General features: G+C 35.3%; 1 protein-coding gene across 7 annotated transcripts in view; it reads right to left on the bottom strand.

Moving 5' to 3' along the window:
* STRN (striatin) overlaps window positions 1–14145 on the bottom strand; it is a 69028-nt gene that overhangs the window by 21916 nt on the left and 32967 nt on the right. For 3 of the 7 annotated variants that reach the window (XM_058835979.1, XM_058835980.1, XM_058835985.1), the window contains 5 exons: window positions 10123–10258; window positions 8167–8302; window positions 4448–4558; window positions 2071–2157; window positions 1377–1520 (listed from right to left, as the gene is read on the bottom strand). In XM_058835979.1, coding sequence (XP_058691962.1) covers window positions 1377–1520; window positions 2071–2157; window positions 4448–4558; window positions 8167–8302; window positions 10123–10258 — 614 coding nt within the window. The remainder of the gene's footprint in view (window positions 1–1376; window positions 1521–2070; window positions 2158–4447; window positions 4559–8166; window positions 8303–10122; window positions 10259–14145) is intronic. The other 4 variants (XM_058835981.1, XM_058835982.1, XM_058835983.1 and 1 more) reach the window with 4 other exon arrangements.

Genomic DNA, 14145 nt, shown 5'->3' with positions numbered 1-14145 from the left:
AGTTCTCAGTACATGTGAGAAAAGTTGGAAAGGGAACATTCAACAAAAAATTCTTCCACTTCTCAAAGCGTTGCTAAGTTACCCCCTTCTTTCATAAAGAAAATCACTGAGCATGAAGGAAGCAGAACCACTGAGATCTTTGGTAACTATTCCACACACCAGGGCTTTTTATGCATCTTAATTATAAGTTGGCCGACCTACTTTTTCACTCTCACTGAAAGACTGCTAAGTGGAACTCATGTTTTGCATGTTTTTCAAAACACGTATTTACCATTTTAATAGAGCACGATACCACAGAATCATAGAATGGTTTGGTTTGGAAAGGACCTTACAGATACACCATGTTCTAGCCCCCTACCATAGGCAGGGACACCTTCCACTTGATGGGATTGATCAAAGCACCATCCAGCTCGGTACTGAACACTTCCAGGGACAGGGCATCTACAGCTTCTTTGAACTTTCTGTTCAGTTCTGTTCTGTTCCTGTCTCACTACCCGCACAGTAAAGAATTTCTTCCTAATATCCAATCTACACCTGCCTTCTTTTCAGTCTGAAACCATCCTCCCTTGTACTCTCACTACATGCCCATGTAAGAAGTCCCTCTCCAGCTCTCTTGCAAGCTCCGTTTAGGTACTGGAAGGTTGCTAGGTTTGGCAAATTAATACAGCCTCATATAGCATACGTTATTACGCTCTATATTATAGCAATTCAAATATTGAATCAAACAGATGACTTGGCATTTTTCAGACATAATAGTAGCACTTCATTACAAAGACACATGTGTGGCTTTCCATACTTGGGCTAGCCCCTATGAGCATTTTTCTTAATTTTTCCAACATGTTATAGAATTTAATACACTGCCAAGCTGCAAATTATTCTGTATGATTCACTACACAATCACCACATGCTTCTGAAAGCTATAGTAAGGCATCTGTGTTTACCTGCAGGGCCTCTATCTTTGCACCTGGGAAAAAAGGACAAGCTTGTGTGTGTGTATGTATAGATACGTACACTTAAAATTATGTCAATGGGAAAAGAAATGATGCTCTTATGTCCTCAGAGTTTATGGTCCACGCTTGTCTGCCAGGCTTGAGCACAAACGAAAGCAAGTGATTTAGGATGGTCATATTACAAAGCCACTAAGTGCCAAATTATTTTTTTTCCATCACACCCAAAGGTATTCAGCCAAGACTTGAACTTAGGTAGGTGTCTTGACCTTACTAATAGTGATCATAATGGAGGAATGGGAATGTAACTTATCACAGCTGGAACTTGCAATCAGAATGTGAAGTGCTTCGAAAGTCTTAGAGGATAATCCTTAAGTAATTATAAACATCCACCCTTTACAAAGGGGTATGCACTTTTTTAATATTTACCTTCATCCGTCCTGTTTATCTCATGTTCAATGAGCCTTGAGCTACTGGGCCTAGAAGAAGGTGCAACAGATGGCTGTAATGAAGGGAGATCATCAACATCTCTCAAGTTTGCAAGCATATCTTGCAGCTTTGACCTGTTGGGCCCTAACCAGAAAAAACCAAAAAATTAAAGGGTTTAGGCATAGTTCACGATGACACTCCTTATATCAGATATGCTACAGCAGCACATGCAACAATGGATCCTACCTTGCATTATGACATTACCACAGAAAAACTAATGAGCACTTATTTCAGCAGTAACTAATCATCCAGCATGAAATGAATTTCAAGAAGAAAGTGACAGAAGCAACTGAGAACTGTGAACGCACAATTTTCCCCATATGTATGAACTCATAGTGCTACTTGTACAGGATGCTGAAGAATGCCGCCAACTGAGTCACACTTTAGATTATTAGAATTTTTACTTTGCTAAAACAATAGCTGACATCTGTGAATATTTTAGAATTTGTGCATCAGGTACTTTGTGCAGCATATTCTTATGACAACATTATAATTTAAAATTATTTGTGCAGTAGTGTAGTATCGTGAACTATATGATCCAAAAAGTTATATTAAAATAAAAATGCAACTGGATTCACTGGCCTACTTCCTGAAGCTACATATGGTGAAGACCCATGCCCTCCTTGACACTTACCTGTGCTTTGCTCCATCATTTTCCCACATCCCTGTTTTGACTGTTTTATATAGGATTGAGGCTGAAACATATCTTCGGTAGTTTTTCCTGTTGTAAGTTTAATTAAGAATGGGAAAATGTCTTACCCATAGTCCATTATGTTTTTTCCTAGACCAGTAAATAATACAGCTATTTTTAAGCAGCTTTAACACAGTAGTGTACTCTAATATATGTATTGTCTTATAAAACCATTCTATGATTCTATTCTCTTATTACTTCATAGGAATGTTTACTACAGCCTTGCAAAATCATGAGTTTACTAATGCAGTTGCAAATGCTACGTTGTCCACCCTAACTATAATGACTGATAATAAACTAAATTGTATTTAACTTGTCTGTCACCAAAATATTACTCAATCCAGAAACACACTAAGAAGGATTTTGCAAGATTGTTTTACTATAAAAACAGTATTTTACTTAGTAGCAGTTCAGTGGCTAAGCACCATATATGATGAAATTAAAGTAATGGAAACAAACTTTGTAAAATTTAATGTTATTTAGTCCCTTCTTTTTTCTCCAGACAGCCTCCCTCACATTCTTCTTCACTATGTGCAGTATTATGAATAACTGAAAACAGGCTCTGATTCTTCCTGATTTTTCTGCATTGATGCCCCTCCAATGATGGTTTGTCCATGGAAAGATGCTTAATTTCACTGCTACAGTAAATCACTTTGTCTCCCAAGATCAAACCAATCAAATCAATCCAAAAGGTACTGAGCAGCAGTTATCTTCATGAAGAAGCACTGGATGCCCAAGTGCTGTCTTCACATCATGAGTTTTTATCATAATGATATAAAACATATTCCAATAATGTCTATGTCTATATTAACATTAAGTTTTATCAAAAATAAAAAGACAACAGCTGTTCAAGAACAGAATTTCAATACTTGGATTAAATAATTTCTACTAAACTAACCTTACAGCTATTTTACCCTGAACTACATAACATGTCTGTATATTTTTAAAATAACAGACAAGTTACAAAAATCACTTTCATTGTAATCATATATTGGCATGCCCTATCTTAACCATAAAGAAATTTAGAATCAATTTTGTTAAACATGAACACTTTAGTTAGCCAGTTCAGCTTCTTGCCGGACTTTCAATTAGCTCCCAGTAAATTACATTATTCCAAAGATGACAAAAATATTACTTGAGAAATTTAAAGCATGGTAATTATTTACTTTTTTTTTTTTAATTTGGAAAGAAAAAGAGAGGTTTAGTTTTTGTATTTCATAACATAATTTCAGCCACATAACAGACTGCTGAGCAGCAGCTCATGAGAATATCAATACAAAAAGTAATAGAATAAGTCAGCCTCAATGACGTGAGGGTCTGACATATTTGTACCATTATGCATATCTCTTTTGAAGTGAGAATTTTCTTGGTATTCATAAGCATCTTCCCACAAAGGGAGAAACATCCCTGAAATTTCTTACCAGGCTACATGCAATATTATTAACATACATCTTTCACACATGAATTCTCAATATGGCTAGGTATTTGAAACACAGCCATGGATACAGTGTTTAATTTTAAATTCTCATCTGAGTTAAAAAAGTTTTATGGTTACCTATCAAAACCCATTGATTTTACAAAACATATCTGTTTTTCAAGAAATATAACAAAAAAATACAGGGCTAGAAACTGCATTTCAGATACTGTTCACAGTTTGGTTTTGTTTTTTTTTTAATAACAATACCAACTTTTTTAAAAGCTAGTCCCAGAGATATGAAAGTAAACAAATAAATCCTAGGATTCACAAAGAAACTGATGGTCATAGTTGCTTCCTATTTCGAGCCCTGCATAACAAATTATGATGACAGCATGACTTTCATGTTGTGAATGTCAAGTATAAACAGGGGTAGAAATTAACCTGTTTTCTCCCACTGTCATCTAATAGGATACTCAAGAGAGTTTCCAGTTTGGTTTCTTTCTTTGTTTATTTATATACCAGACTTTAACTCTTCCTGTGGAACTGGCATGTTTCCAGCTAAGAAAGGGTTCTGAAGTCTTCTGTATTAAAGTGTGAAGTATTAAAACAATGCCTTTTACAATTTAAGTATCTGAATAATGAAAGTATAAACCATGCTCAAAGCACGAATTTTTAACTAACCCAACACTTGGTTGGAAGAAGTTACGTCTAATCAAACTATTTATTGGGTAACTTGATTGTCTGTCATTAATTTCAACCCCTGAGAACTGGTGAACAGGAAAGCAGTCAGGAGCAGCAAAGTAAAAGAGTAAGTAATTTTAGGAAAACATTGAAAGAGAGATAGAATTAAGGGTGTGAAAGATGTGAGATTTATGATTTTAAGGTGCAATGTTTTCCACTTACTCTTCACCCCCTTTTTCCCCTTGCGCTCCTTTTTGTATTGTTCCTTGAGTTTGGTTATAACTCCCTGGTCGACATTCCAGGCTTCAGGCATGAGACACTGGTCTTCCTTTTCTAAACAAAGTGAAACAAATGAAACATCCTTTTTCAATAATGTCACCAAGTGATCTCCACTGAAGGAGGCAACAGCTGCTGTCAACGGCATTTGTCTTTTATTTTAAACAGACAGAAATAGCACCAAGCTTGTGAAAGCTGTAAAACTGCTACTCACATTCCACTTCTGTTTGCTCAGAAATGTTCTTAATCAAAAAACTGAGATGAAATTTCATGTGTTTAATTCCCATAACCAAGCACATAGCTGTCCATAAATGTAAGCGATATTTACTTAACAATAAATGAGGATGTATTTTTCAGCTTTTTCTTTCCTCCACAGAAAGAATTATTATATGTAGAAGAAACAGCTATGTTACTCGTCAACACAACTTTACAGCTCAGATGTTGTGTCACTGCATTTCAAATTCTCATTTTATTGTCTTTGTGCTATGTTGTCATTTACACAAAGCAGTAGCACATTGAAATCATTTTGGAACCCAGTATTCATGTCACTGCGGTTTAAATAAACCGTTAGAGCAGTAATGCCATGAAACTTCACAAAAAGATGAAGGCCTGCGGTAGTAATCTTTGTAAAAAAAGTCCAAAACATTTCAGCATACCTAACCAAAAAAAATCCCCATATTTTGTTTTGGGTTTGTTTTTTTTTTTTCCTAAACATCTTCCTCAAATTGCTTCCTCTGTGACATGATACAGAATAGAATTCTATTTCAATTCTACAGTATTTAAAGATTTTGAACAAAATGTGTTATGTGAGTTCAAATCCCCTGAGTAATTTTTCCATATATGGAAGCTGTCCTCCTGAGGCAGCTTAGAAAAATAATATGCGAGAAGAGGGGAGGTAACACAGCTTTTCCTCATATATATTTTCATGACCACTACAGCTCCAAAATCTTTGAAACATGTTATCTTTTTGCTTTGTTTTCTCATTAAAATCTCAACCTTATTATTTAAAGATTAATTCCTTTCAGACCACATTTGCTTTCTACATTGATAAGCTATTCTAGACCTTTCAAAACACAAACAATAATAAACTTATGCTCAGACTAAGCTGTAGAACTTAAATGTCTGTAGAGGAAGCTCAACACCATCAATCAAGTCTGAAAGAGTCAGTATGACTGGACAAAAGATAAAAACCACACATGCGTTATTATTGTGACTGATTTGTCAAAAATGCATAATGGTGAAAAGACCTAGGGATCCTCTATCAACATCAAATTCAACAGGATTCAGCAACATATTTCTTGCAGCAAAAGCAACTAACAATATTCTGGGTTGTATTAACAAGAACGTAACCAAGAGGGTGAGGGAAGTGACTGTTCCCATGTGTTGAGCACTTCTGAGACCACACTTTAGAGTACTCCATCCAATATAATATTTTTAATACTGAGGAACACTTTTAGGTAGAGTCCTAAGTACATATTATTGGCATAGTGTAGCAAGTCTAAGGGAGCCTCTAAGATGGTTCTGGAAGCTGAAGCAGATGAGCTACAAGGAGGGGCTTAGACTACTGCGAGAGTTCAGTGATGCCAAAAAAATGCATCTTAGTGTGGCCTCTAACTACCTGATGCACACATGTCGAGAAAACAGAGCCTGACTCTGCTCAGACTTGCATCACAGAGGGAGAAGCTACTTTTTAAGGTGCTTTCTCACACCTTTGAATCCTTCAGTCATGATGCTATACTCATCGAGTGTCAGATTATCTTAAGACAAAGTTTAGCAGCTTAAGTCTTCTAAGAAAAGGTATGAAAACAAGCATTAGTAAGCTGAAGTGAGACTCTAAAATGGGTTGTGGAATAGAATATTGGCTAAGTCACGTCCTCTCAATGCATATACCTCAATTACCAGTAATGAGCAAGAATTGCATAAAGAATTCAAAAAAGGTGAAAGAAAATCATACTTCAGAGAAACAAGTATCTAGTCTTTCTGGAATTCGGTTAAAAGTTTTATCATGGTTTTCCTCCCTGCCTAGACAAGACTTTTTTCTCTCCTACAACAACAACTACAACACAACAACAAAAAAATTAAATAGATTTTTATTAGATTGTGTTGTTGCCAGGATAACACCCAATATATTAATTTTCTACAGACTGTCCCACCATGCTTCCCACATGCCCCACAGATACTATTCAACTTCAGAAGTAGATCCTGAATTACTGCTATTCAACTGCTTTATAGTTTAAAAATTACCAGAAAACATCTGAGGACCTTTCAAGCCAAATGGGTTCAACAGATGACTGTAACTGAGCAGTAATACTTGGAATCCAAAATGAAGAAAGAATTTCCTCTGTTTGTTACTGTCCCTCATTACAACAATATCACTCTACTGTACTACATTTAACAGTTTCACTTAAATTGACCTAAGTGATTTATAAAGGGAGCTCCCTGAAGAAACTTAGTCTTATATACAGTTACCATTAAAGACACAGGTCGTGAAAGAAGTAATTGAAAAACATCAATACCTCTAACTCAAAAAAAACCCTTTTGCATTTCTGGAAATGAAACTACTATTTTTCAAAGCAATTTATTCTAAATGTTAGACTTCCCCTCACTTGTACTTAGCTGTCATCAATGAATTAAAAAATAAACCAGATGTGTGAATTAGAGAATAAAAAGTTCCTGTCGGGATACTGACTTTTTGGTGACACAGGTGCAGCAATAGCAGCACTGACCAAGCATAAATGGATAAAATTTTAGTATTTAGTATTAAAGAGAAGTATCTGATTTTTTTTTTTTAAGAGAAGTATTTTTAAATTTGTTTGGTGAATAGAATACTGACTGCTGTATATAATGATATTAAAACATCCTCTTAAGCAGAGACTACACCACACTGAACAGTAACTTGGAGTCCAGCCAGGAGATGGACATGGCTTTAGTGAAATACATCTTGGAGTCAACAGCTCATGTGAAAGCCACAGCTACCATGGCTTATCAGTCTGTCACAGTTGCAGCTCAATTATTTCCCATCATCTTCAATAGCCCACTCTGTGTCCACTTATCCTTAAGACTTTCCAGAGCAGCTGAAGTAGGGAACAACTTCCTATCAAGATACTTAACCAGTTCTCTTCTTTCTCCCCTTCTCTACACAAAGGATTTAGACAGATTAATTATGTCAAGGTAAATTGGATGGTGGCAATTTGGGTTGCAGGATGTGAACCTCAAAAGACAGAGAGCAGTTTGTGAAATGTCTCTCTATGACTAGCAGACTTAAAGATGCAAAAATGACAAAATAACTTGCATACCATAATTGGAAAATACAGCTTTATCAGAGCCCTTCATGTACATGGGTCACTGGAAAAATACATTGAAATACCACTCATAAAATTTAAATTCTATCTGCGTTAGAATTAAAGGAAAGGAAAAATGACCTGAGGCAAAAACCTTGAAGATTCTTTACATTAAAGGAGTGAACAGAAAAAAAAGAGAATATCGTATCAAGAAGACTTCAGTCTACCAATTATTTACTGATAATAAAACAGAAATAGAAATAGTAGAAATAATCAAAAGATATTGTGATCCTGACAGAGAGCTCACTCAGTGAACTGTTCAGTCACAATATATTCTTAGCACTTTTTTTTTTTCTCCAGGTATGATCCATCAAAATTCCTTACCCCAGTCTGTTCCATCTCCTGAACTTCTTGATTCCCCATCACCATCATCTGAGGTAGCCAAAAAGTCAAACTCTTTCAAAGCTTCTTCTGTATCTCTGTCTTCACTGCTATCAGATAACACTCTTTTCCTTACAATCTGAAGGGTCAGAAAGGAAAGGGAAAAAAAAGCTGAATTAAGTTACAAACACAATTTTAATCCAAGCAGTACTGTCTTGTCCTCTATGCAAAATCCAAACAGGAAGTTGAAGAGGAAGCCGAAAAGTACACATTAATAAGCAAATCTGGTATGCAGTACTTTGTTCAAACTTCTAAGTGAAAATGAAACTTGTGGGTAGCTTTTTTTTCCTATGGCCATCAATGATCAATCATGTGGAAAATGAACCTACACTAATCTACACCACTACTGTCCTTTTTTTTAATACCAGAATGTTCAAACTTTCTCTTAAAACATTTTTGAAAAATACATAAAACCCACAAAAAAACCCCAATAAGAATGCCATAGAAAAGACTTCAGCAAAACCAATCTCAGTCTGCCTCTCTGAAAATAGCCTAACTTTAAATTCTGAAATCATTCTCTATGTGGACCAAGACACAACTCCAGGAAACAAATAAACCAACCCCAAACCCTGGAATTAACAAGACCTGATCTTCTTAGACTTCGTAAGTCATTCCATTCTGAATGCTTTCTCAGATTATTACTATTTAAGCATGTTAAAACTGCATTTCCCTCTCAGATTCAAAAGCAAATTATGGTAAAAGAAAAAAAAGTTTTAATGAAGAATTTCATCTTCAGTTTTCCACAAAAAAATTCACTTTTCCCTCAATAATCAAAACAAACTAGATTCTTTGCAGTTATTTGACCAACTGGTAAGCTGATACCATGATACATGAAAACTGTACCATAATTTTTACTTCTACAGAAACAGAAAATTTACATTAATCACAATGTTTTGACTTGGAACCTTGATAAGGGTCAGTCTGTAAAGATCTCAATACATAGTCCAACATCCCACAGCTCATGAGGATGAGTGACTGTACTTCCTCTAAATACAGTGAACCAATTTCTAAACCTGAAGCAATTCTAAACTTCAAGCTTAATTTCTTCAGCAGGCTTAGGGAACATACTGTATATTAAACAGAACTTAATAGAAGAGTCTCAGACATTAGTTGAGTCCATGAATGACAGAAATGATCTGAAAAGATCCCCTTTAAAAATGCCATAAAACCAATCCATTTTTTAGTGTTAATTCTTAAAACTGACCATAGAAACAATCACATTCATCACCTTTTATCTGCTCCAATTTTTAGGAAACACAATTCACAGAATAAATTTAATTTTAAAGAGGAATACTGATTGCATGTATCTATGTGACCATATGAACAAATCATATAGTGAAGTACAGATCACGAGTGAGGTTAAGGCATTTGACTGAACAAACAAAAAAATTTCTTAACTACGTTAGAGTTCTTCCAGTTACACTTCTTCCTTCCACAAGCTATAAATCCAATTCTATTTCAGTTCTGTACTGTAAGACAACTTTCTACAAGTCATTTTAAGTATCAATATTTTTTTTATAAATATTCAAGAATAATTACTGGCATGCAACATATGAACAATACCTTCAAACTAAGCTGAGAACTGTAAGAAAAGGACAACTGATACTTTAAAAATCATATTCCAGTTCAAAAACACTAGCCAGTATGGAATAGTAAAGAGAATTTTAGAAAAATTTAATTTAACTTAGAGCAATAAAGATGGCAAAGCATAACTTGTATGCACAAACTTAGAAATGCATATATAATTCCTCTTATGCACACATGCTTGGACAGAACATCATAAAGATGTATTAATGATTTGCATGTGTACATACACAGTCATATACTTTGCTTATAGGCACCTCATTAATCTCACTTTTTCTGTTCTTCGTAACTTTTTCAATTATTTTTTCCACTCACTGTTGCAGTATCAATGATTGTTTTCTCTCTTCCTTCAATATCTTCTTCATCTTCCTCATCACTGAAATCTGCAGCTGCATTTTCAAGAAACTTGAAGGTCTCTAGCAGAGAGGCAGAGTCAGTCAATTCAGGTTTCCTAAACAACAACAACAACCACCATCATGAGACAAAAGAAATCACAATGAAGACTCTTTTGCAATTACTAACCTGTTCTGTATTATAATGTCCAACAACATGTAAGACTGAAATAAGCCTACAATTAAAAATTAACTGTTAACAGGTAAAAAAATTTTAGTGGCTAATGAACTAAAAAATAAACATAAACTGTATCATTAGAACCAACAAAACTATTTATTAGAACCAACAATTATTCTTAGTATGGCTGCCATTACTAGGACAGACACTTGAATTTTTTTATTTGAAAAGCATTTTAAAGCAACATTTATCTCACACGTGCCCAAAGCAACATCAATACTGCTATGCCATTACTGAAAGCCTCAGCAACAAGGACATGAGCCACAGCTACCAGGCTGGGTTCCCACATGTACATCAGGGTACAGGAAAACTCTGTTCCTGCTAGCTGACGTTCCTCATCTCATTGGGAAACACCAAACTCTAGATCTATCATTCATTAGCTTTTAAGACATGATAAATATACCACTATAAAAGAATATAATGGGAAAATATAACTGATGACTAAGTAATATTTCAATTTACATTAAACAAATAGGGGAATGGATGAAGATTAGGTAAAATTATGATTGTGCTGGCAGAAATTTAGACAGTGCCTCAGAACAGGAAGCATAAAGGTTATTAACAACAGGAGGAAGAATCCAAGAAACAGGACTGTAGCAATTATTAAAACTGACAAAAGTACAGATAAAGCAGTCCTAAAATTATCAAGAGGATCTGTGTTTTCTATGCAGAAGATGCACTTCTCCATCAACCCCTGAAAGATACAGTGGTAAAAATAAATTCAAAATTTATTCATTTTGAATGGTTACAAATACTTCCAGTAAAACCTGTCACATTCTTTAGATGGCTTTACAGCAGTGAAGACAAGCTTTACTGTTTTCTTACCTTTAATCAGTAGTCAGTTTTTCATAGTTCATCACTAAATTCACGTCATCTTGATTCTCACAACCACTGAAAGAGCAAGTCTCCCCCTCTCTCTTTTCAGAATTGTAGCTCTAAATTGTCTTGTGCAGCCACCCTGACTACCAGCAAGTGCCTTGCTTCTGCTAACCTTTCCAAAAGGTTGAGTCAGCTAACACACCTACACAGTAAGGCCTTGTAAACTCCTGATCATCTGTCCATCACCCACTTACTCCAGTGTTTCATCTTAACACTTTCCAAAGGTCTGCTGCAGGAAGCATCCAAAGGCAAAAGCTGTGTAACAAGGCATGATAAGCAGGACACTTCCTTCTTTGCAGTCTCTGCTCAAGCAATTCTATGTTTACATGACAACAATCAGTCAAAGTGGCTTCTTCATAGCCCCAATATATCTGCATTTCATGAAGACAATTTGCTACTGCACTTTTTTTCATTTATTCACCTTTACCACCCAAAAATACCAACAGATTTCACCTGCCATTAGAAATTCTGCATTCACAGCAGCATAATATACCATGATGTACAGTATGTTTTCATGGTCACTGGTTTTTCCGAGAATATTCCTTCCACTTTTCCAGATCTTAACTTAGATAAGAACAATCTTAAGCATGTTTCAAATTAGTCCTGCTTCCTGCAGTATTGTGATCCTTGTTTCTATGATAAATCTGAAAACACTCTGTATTATTTTTATTTTTCCTTAAGTAATCACTACTTTGGCAGCGTATAACACCTCATGAATCCATAGTAGTAATGTACATTTTCACAGAAATCGTATGGAAACGCCTTGCTGTTTCCAACAGAAAAATCTTGTTAAGACAACACTTGTAATGTGCTTCATTTGACTAACTTCTTGGCTTTCAGTAAATTCTGAGAGTCCATGTCTACTTTTATTTGACTAAATCATCCAATTTATATTATATTAATATTTCTGTGTTTTTTCTTCTGTATTTTGCCATGTAAAAATCCTATGGCTGATGATCTATAGTAGCAATTATCAGACAGAATCCACTAAACAGCAATGTATGAACACATGGAATATAAAATTTTAATTAAGAGAGCTTACTATTAAGAAACAGGTATCTTTCTATAGGTCCAAGTATTTGCAGTAATTCATACCAGACTTGGCTCTGTACTCATTTGCTCTTAAACCCACCTCTCTCACACTGAAGTTCAAAGTGACCCAAAAGAGAATATATATTATATATGTATTTTTTTTTTATTAACTGCTCTGATTTCAACTATCCTATTAGTTATTACACATTTTAGTGGGCAGGATATATATATATATTTACCTAATAATGTATCTGCACTAACATGGGGAGCAGGGGTAAATGGACATCTCAAGCATCAGAAAACATGGTAGCTTATTTATCATGTTTTTCAAAACTCCTGCACAGTACAAAAATGTACAGTCAGCATAGTGCCACAGAAGATTATTTGTGCTAAGACACAATTTCCAAGAATTCTTAATTAGAATTCTTAAGGATCAAAAAAGAAAACAGAAGAGACAGAAGATTTAAATTATTCAAAGGTTCTACAGAAAGATAGTTTCAAGATGACAGACAGGCTGATTTCCTATACTGTACCCCAATAAACTTTAGCAGTCAAATCAAATGCAATTTAATAATTTGAGCTATTTGTCATTCTTCAGCAGCATATGAACATAATGCATTTTGGATAATGATGTCAGCATGAATACCTAGGAAGAACATAAGATGTATTGAAGAAAAATGTCTGGCCTTAGCTAATTTATTCTATATACTTTGATGGCAATTTCAAGCTTACTTGTTTCATTAATTTTCCATCTAGTTAGCTTTTTTCTCTTAGGGGGTCATTCACAAAGCAACATAAAAAAGCAGAGGGTCAAAAATACATTCAGAGATAGGGTAGTAAAATAAATAAATTTAAATTCCATTTTAGAAAAAGAAACAGAATTCAACATTTCCAGGGCTTTTGTAGTTTTGAGTACTTTTTTAAAAAATCAGTGGGTGAAAACAATAGAATCAAACTCCAAAAGTAGGGACTGATACAAACTGTGGTATTACAAGCACAAGTGAGGCAGGACTACAGCAAGGTTCAGGACCTGTTGCAAATAAAGAGAGACCAAAAACCCTAAAAATGTCTCAACAAGGACAATTTCTCTTTCCTGGACTGTCCTGTATCACAACATATTTAAGGGAGAACATAATTTTCAAATTGCAAGAATTTAGGTGCAGCTTTTTCCTTCCTTCCCAGCCATACTGTCTAAAGAAAACCAGCTGGGGAAGAATAAACCAGAACTCCCCAGCAGGAGAAGCTACAGAACCTTCCAAAGCAGAAAGCACAGAGCATCCAGACTGTGGCAGGGCTTCCTCAACCCCATGCTCCTCAGCTGCTTGTTCTCAATCTATTTCCCACTGCTCATTCCTCAGTTGGACTCTGCAATAGCACCCTTGCATGGTTTTCTCTCCAGCACTTAACTTTGTCTTCTTTCCTTGAAAGTCTTATCCCAGTTGACTCAGCACTTCCTAACCAACCAACCCAACAAGAATCATTTAAACAGTATCATATGTCCTATCACATACTGTTAACTCTGTCCACTACATCCTCCTTTCCAATAATCTTATCCAAGTAGACAGGAAATTCTTTGGGGCAGCGAGATTACCCTGCTACTCCTGCCTACCCACAATTAGGTACAACAGGGCTAACTGCTTCTCATGAGCGTAACAATAAAGTACTGCCAGAAGGTAACTGTAGCTAGACTAATGCTGCTGGGTTTTCCATCTTACTACAACAGATGGGCAGTGCACAGATTTTGTGAATATCACTCTTGAATCAGGGAACTTCTGACTCCCAAAGATAGGAAATGCTTTCCTGTTTAAAACACAACATTCTTGTTACAATTGGGATGGTAACCAAAGTACTTATGTC

This window comes from Poecile atricapillus, chromosome 3 (assembly GCF_030490865.1).
Source record: "Poecile atricapillus isolate bPoeAtr1 chromosome 3, bPoeAtr1.hap1, whole genome shotgun sequence".
NCBI classification, from domain to species: domain Eukaryota; kingdom Metazoa; phylum Chordata; class Aves; order Passeriformes; family Paridae; genus Poecile; species Poecile atricapillus.
The sequence above is the reverse complement of the archived record's forward strand: the minus strand, read 5'-3'. Positions and strand labels throughout refer to the sequence as shown.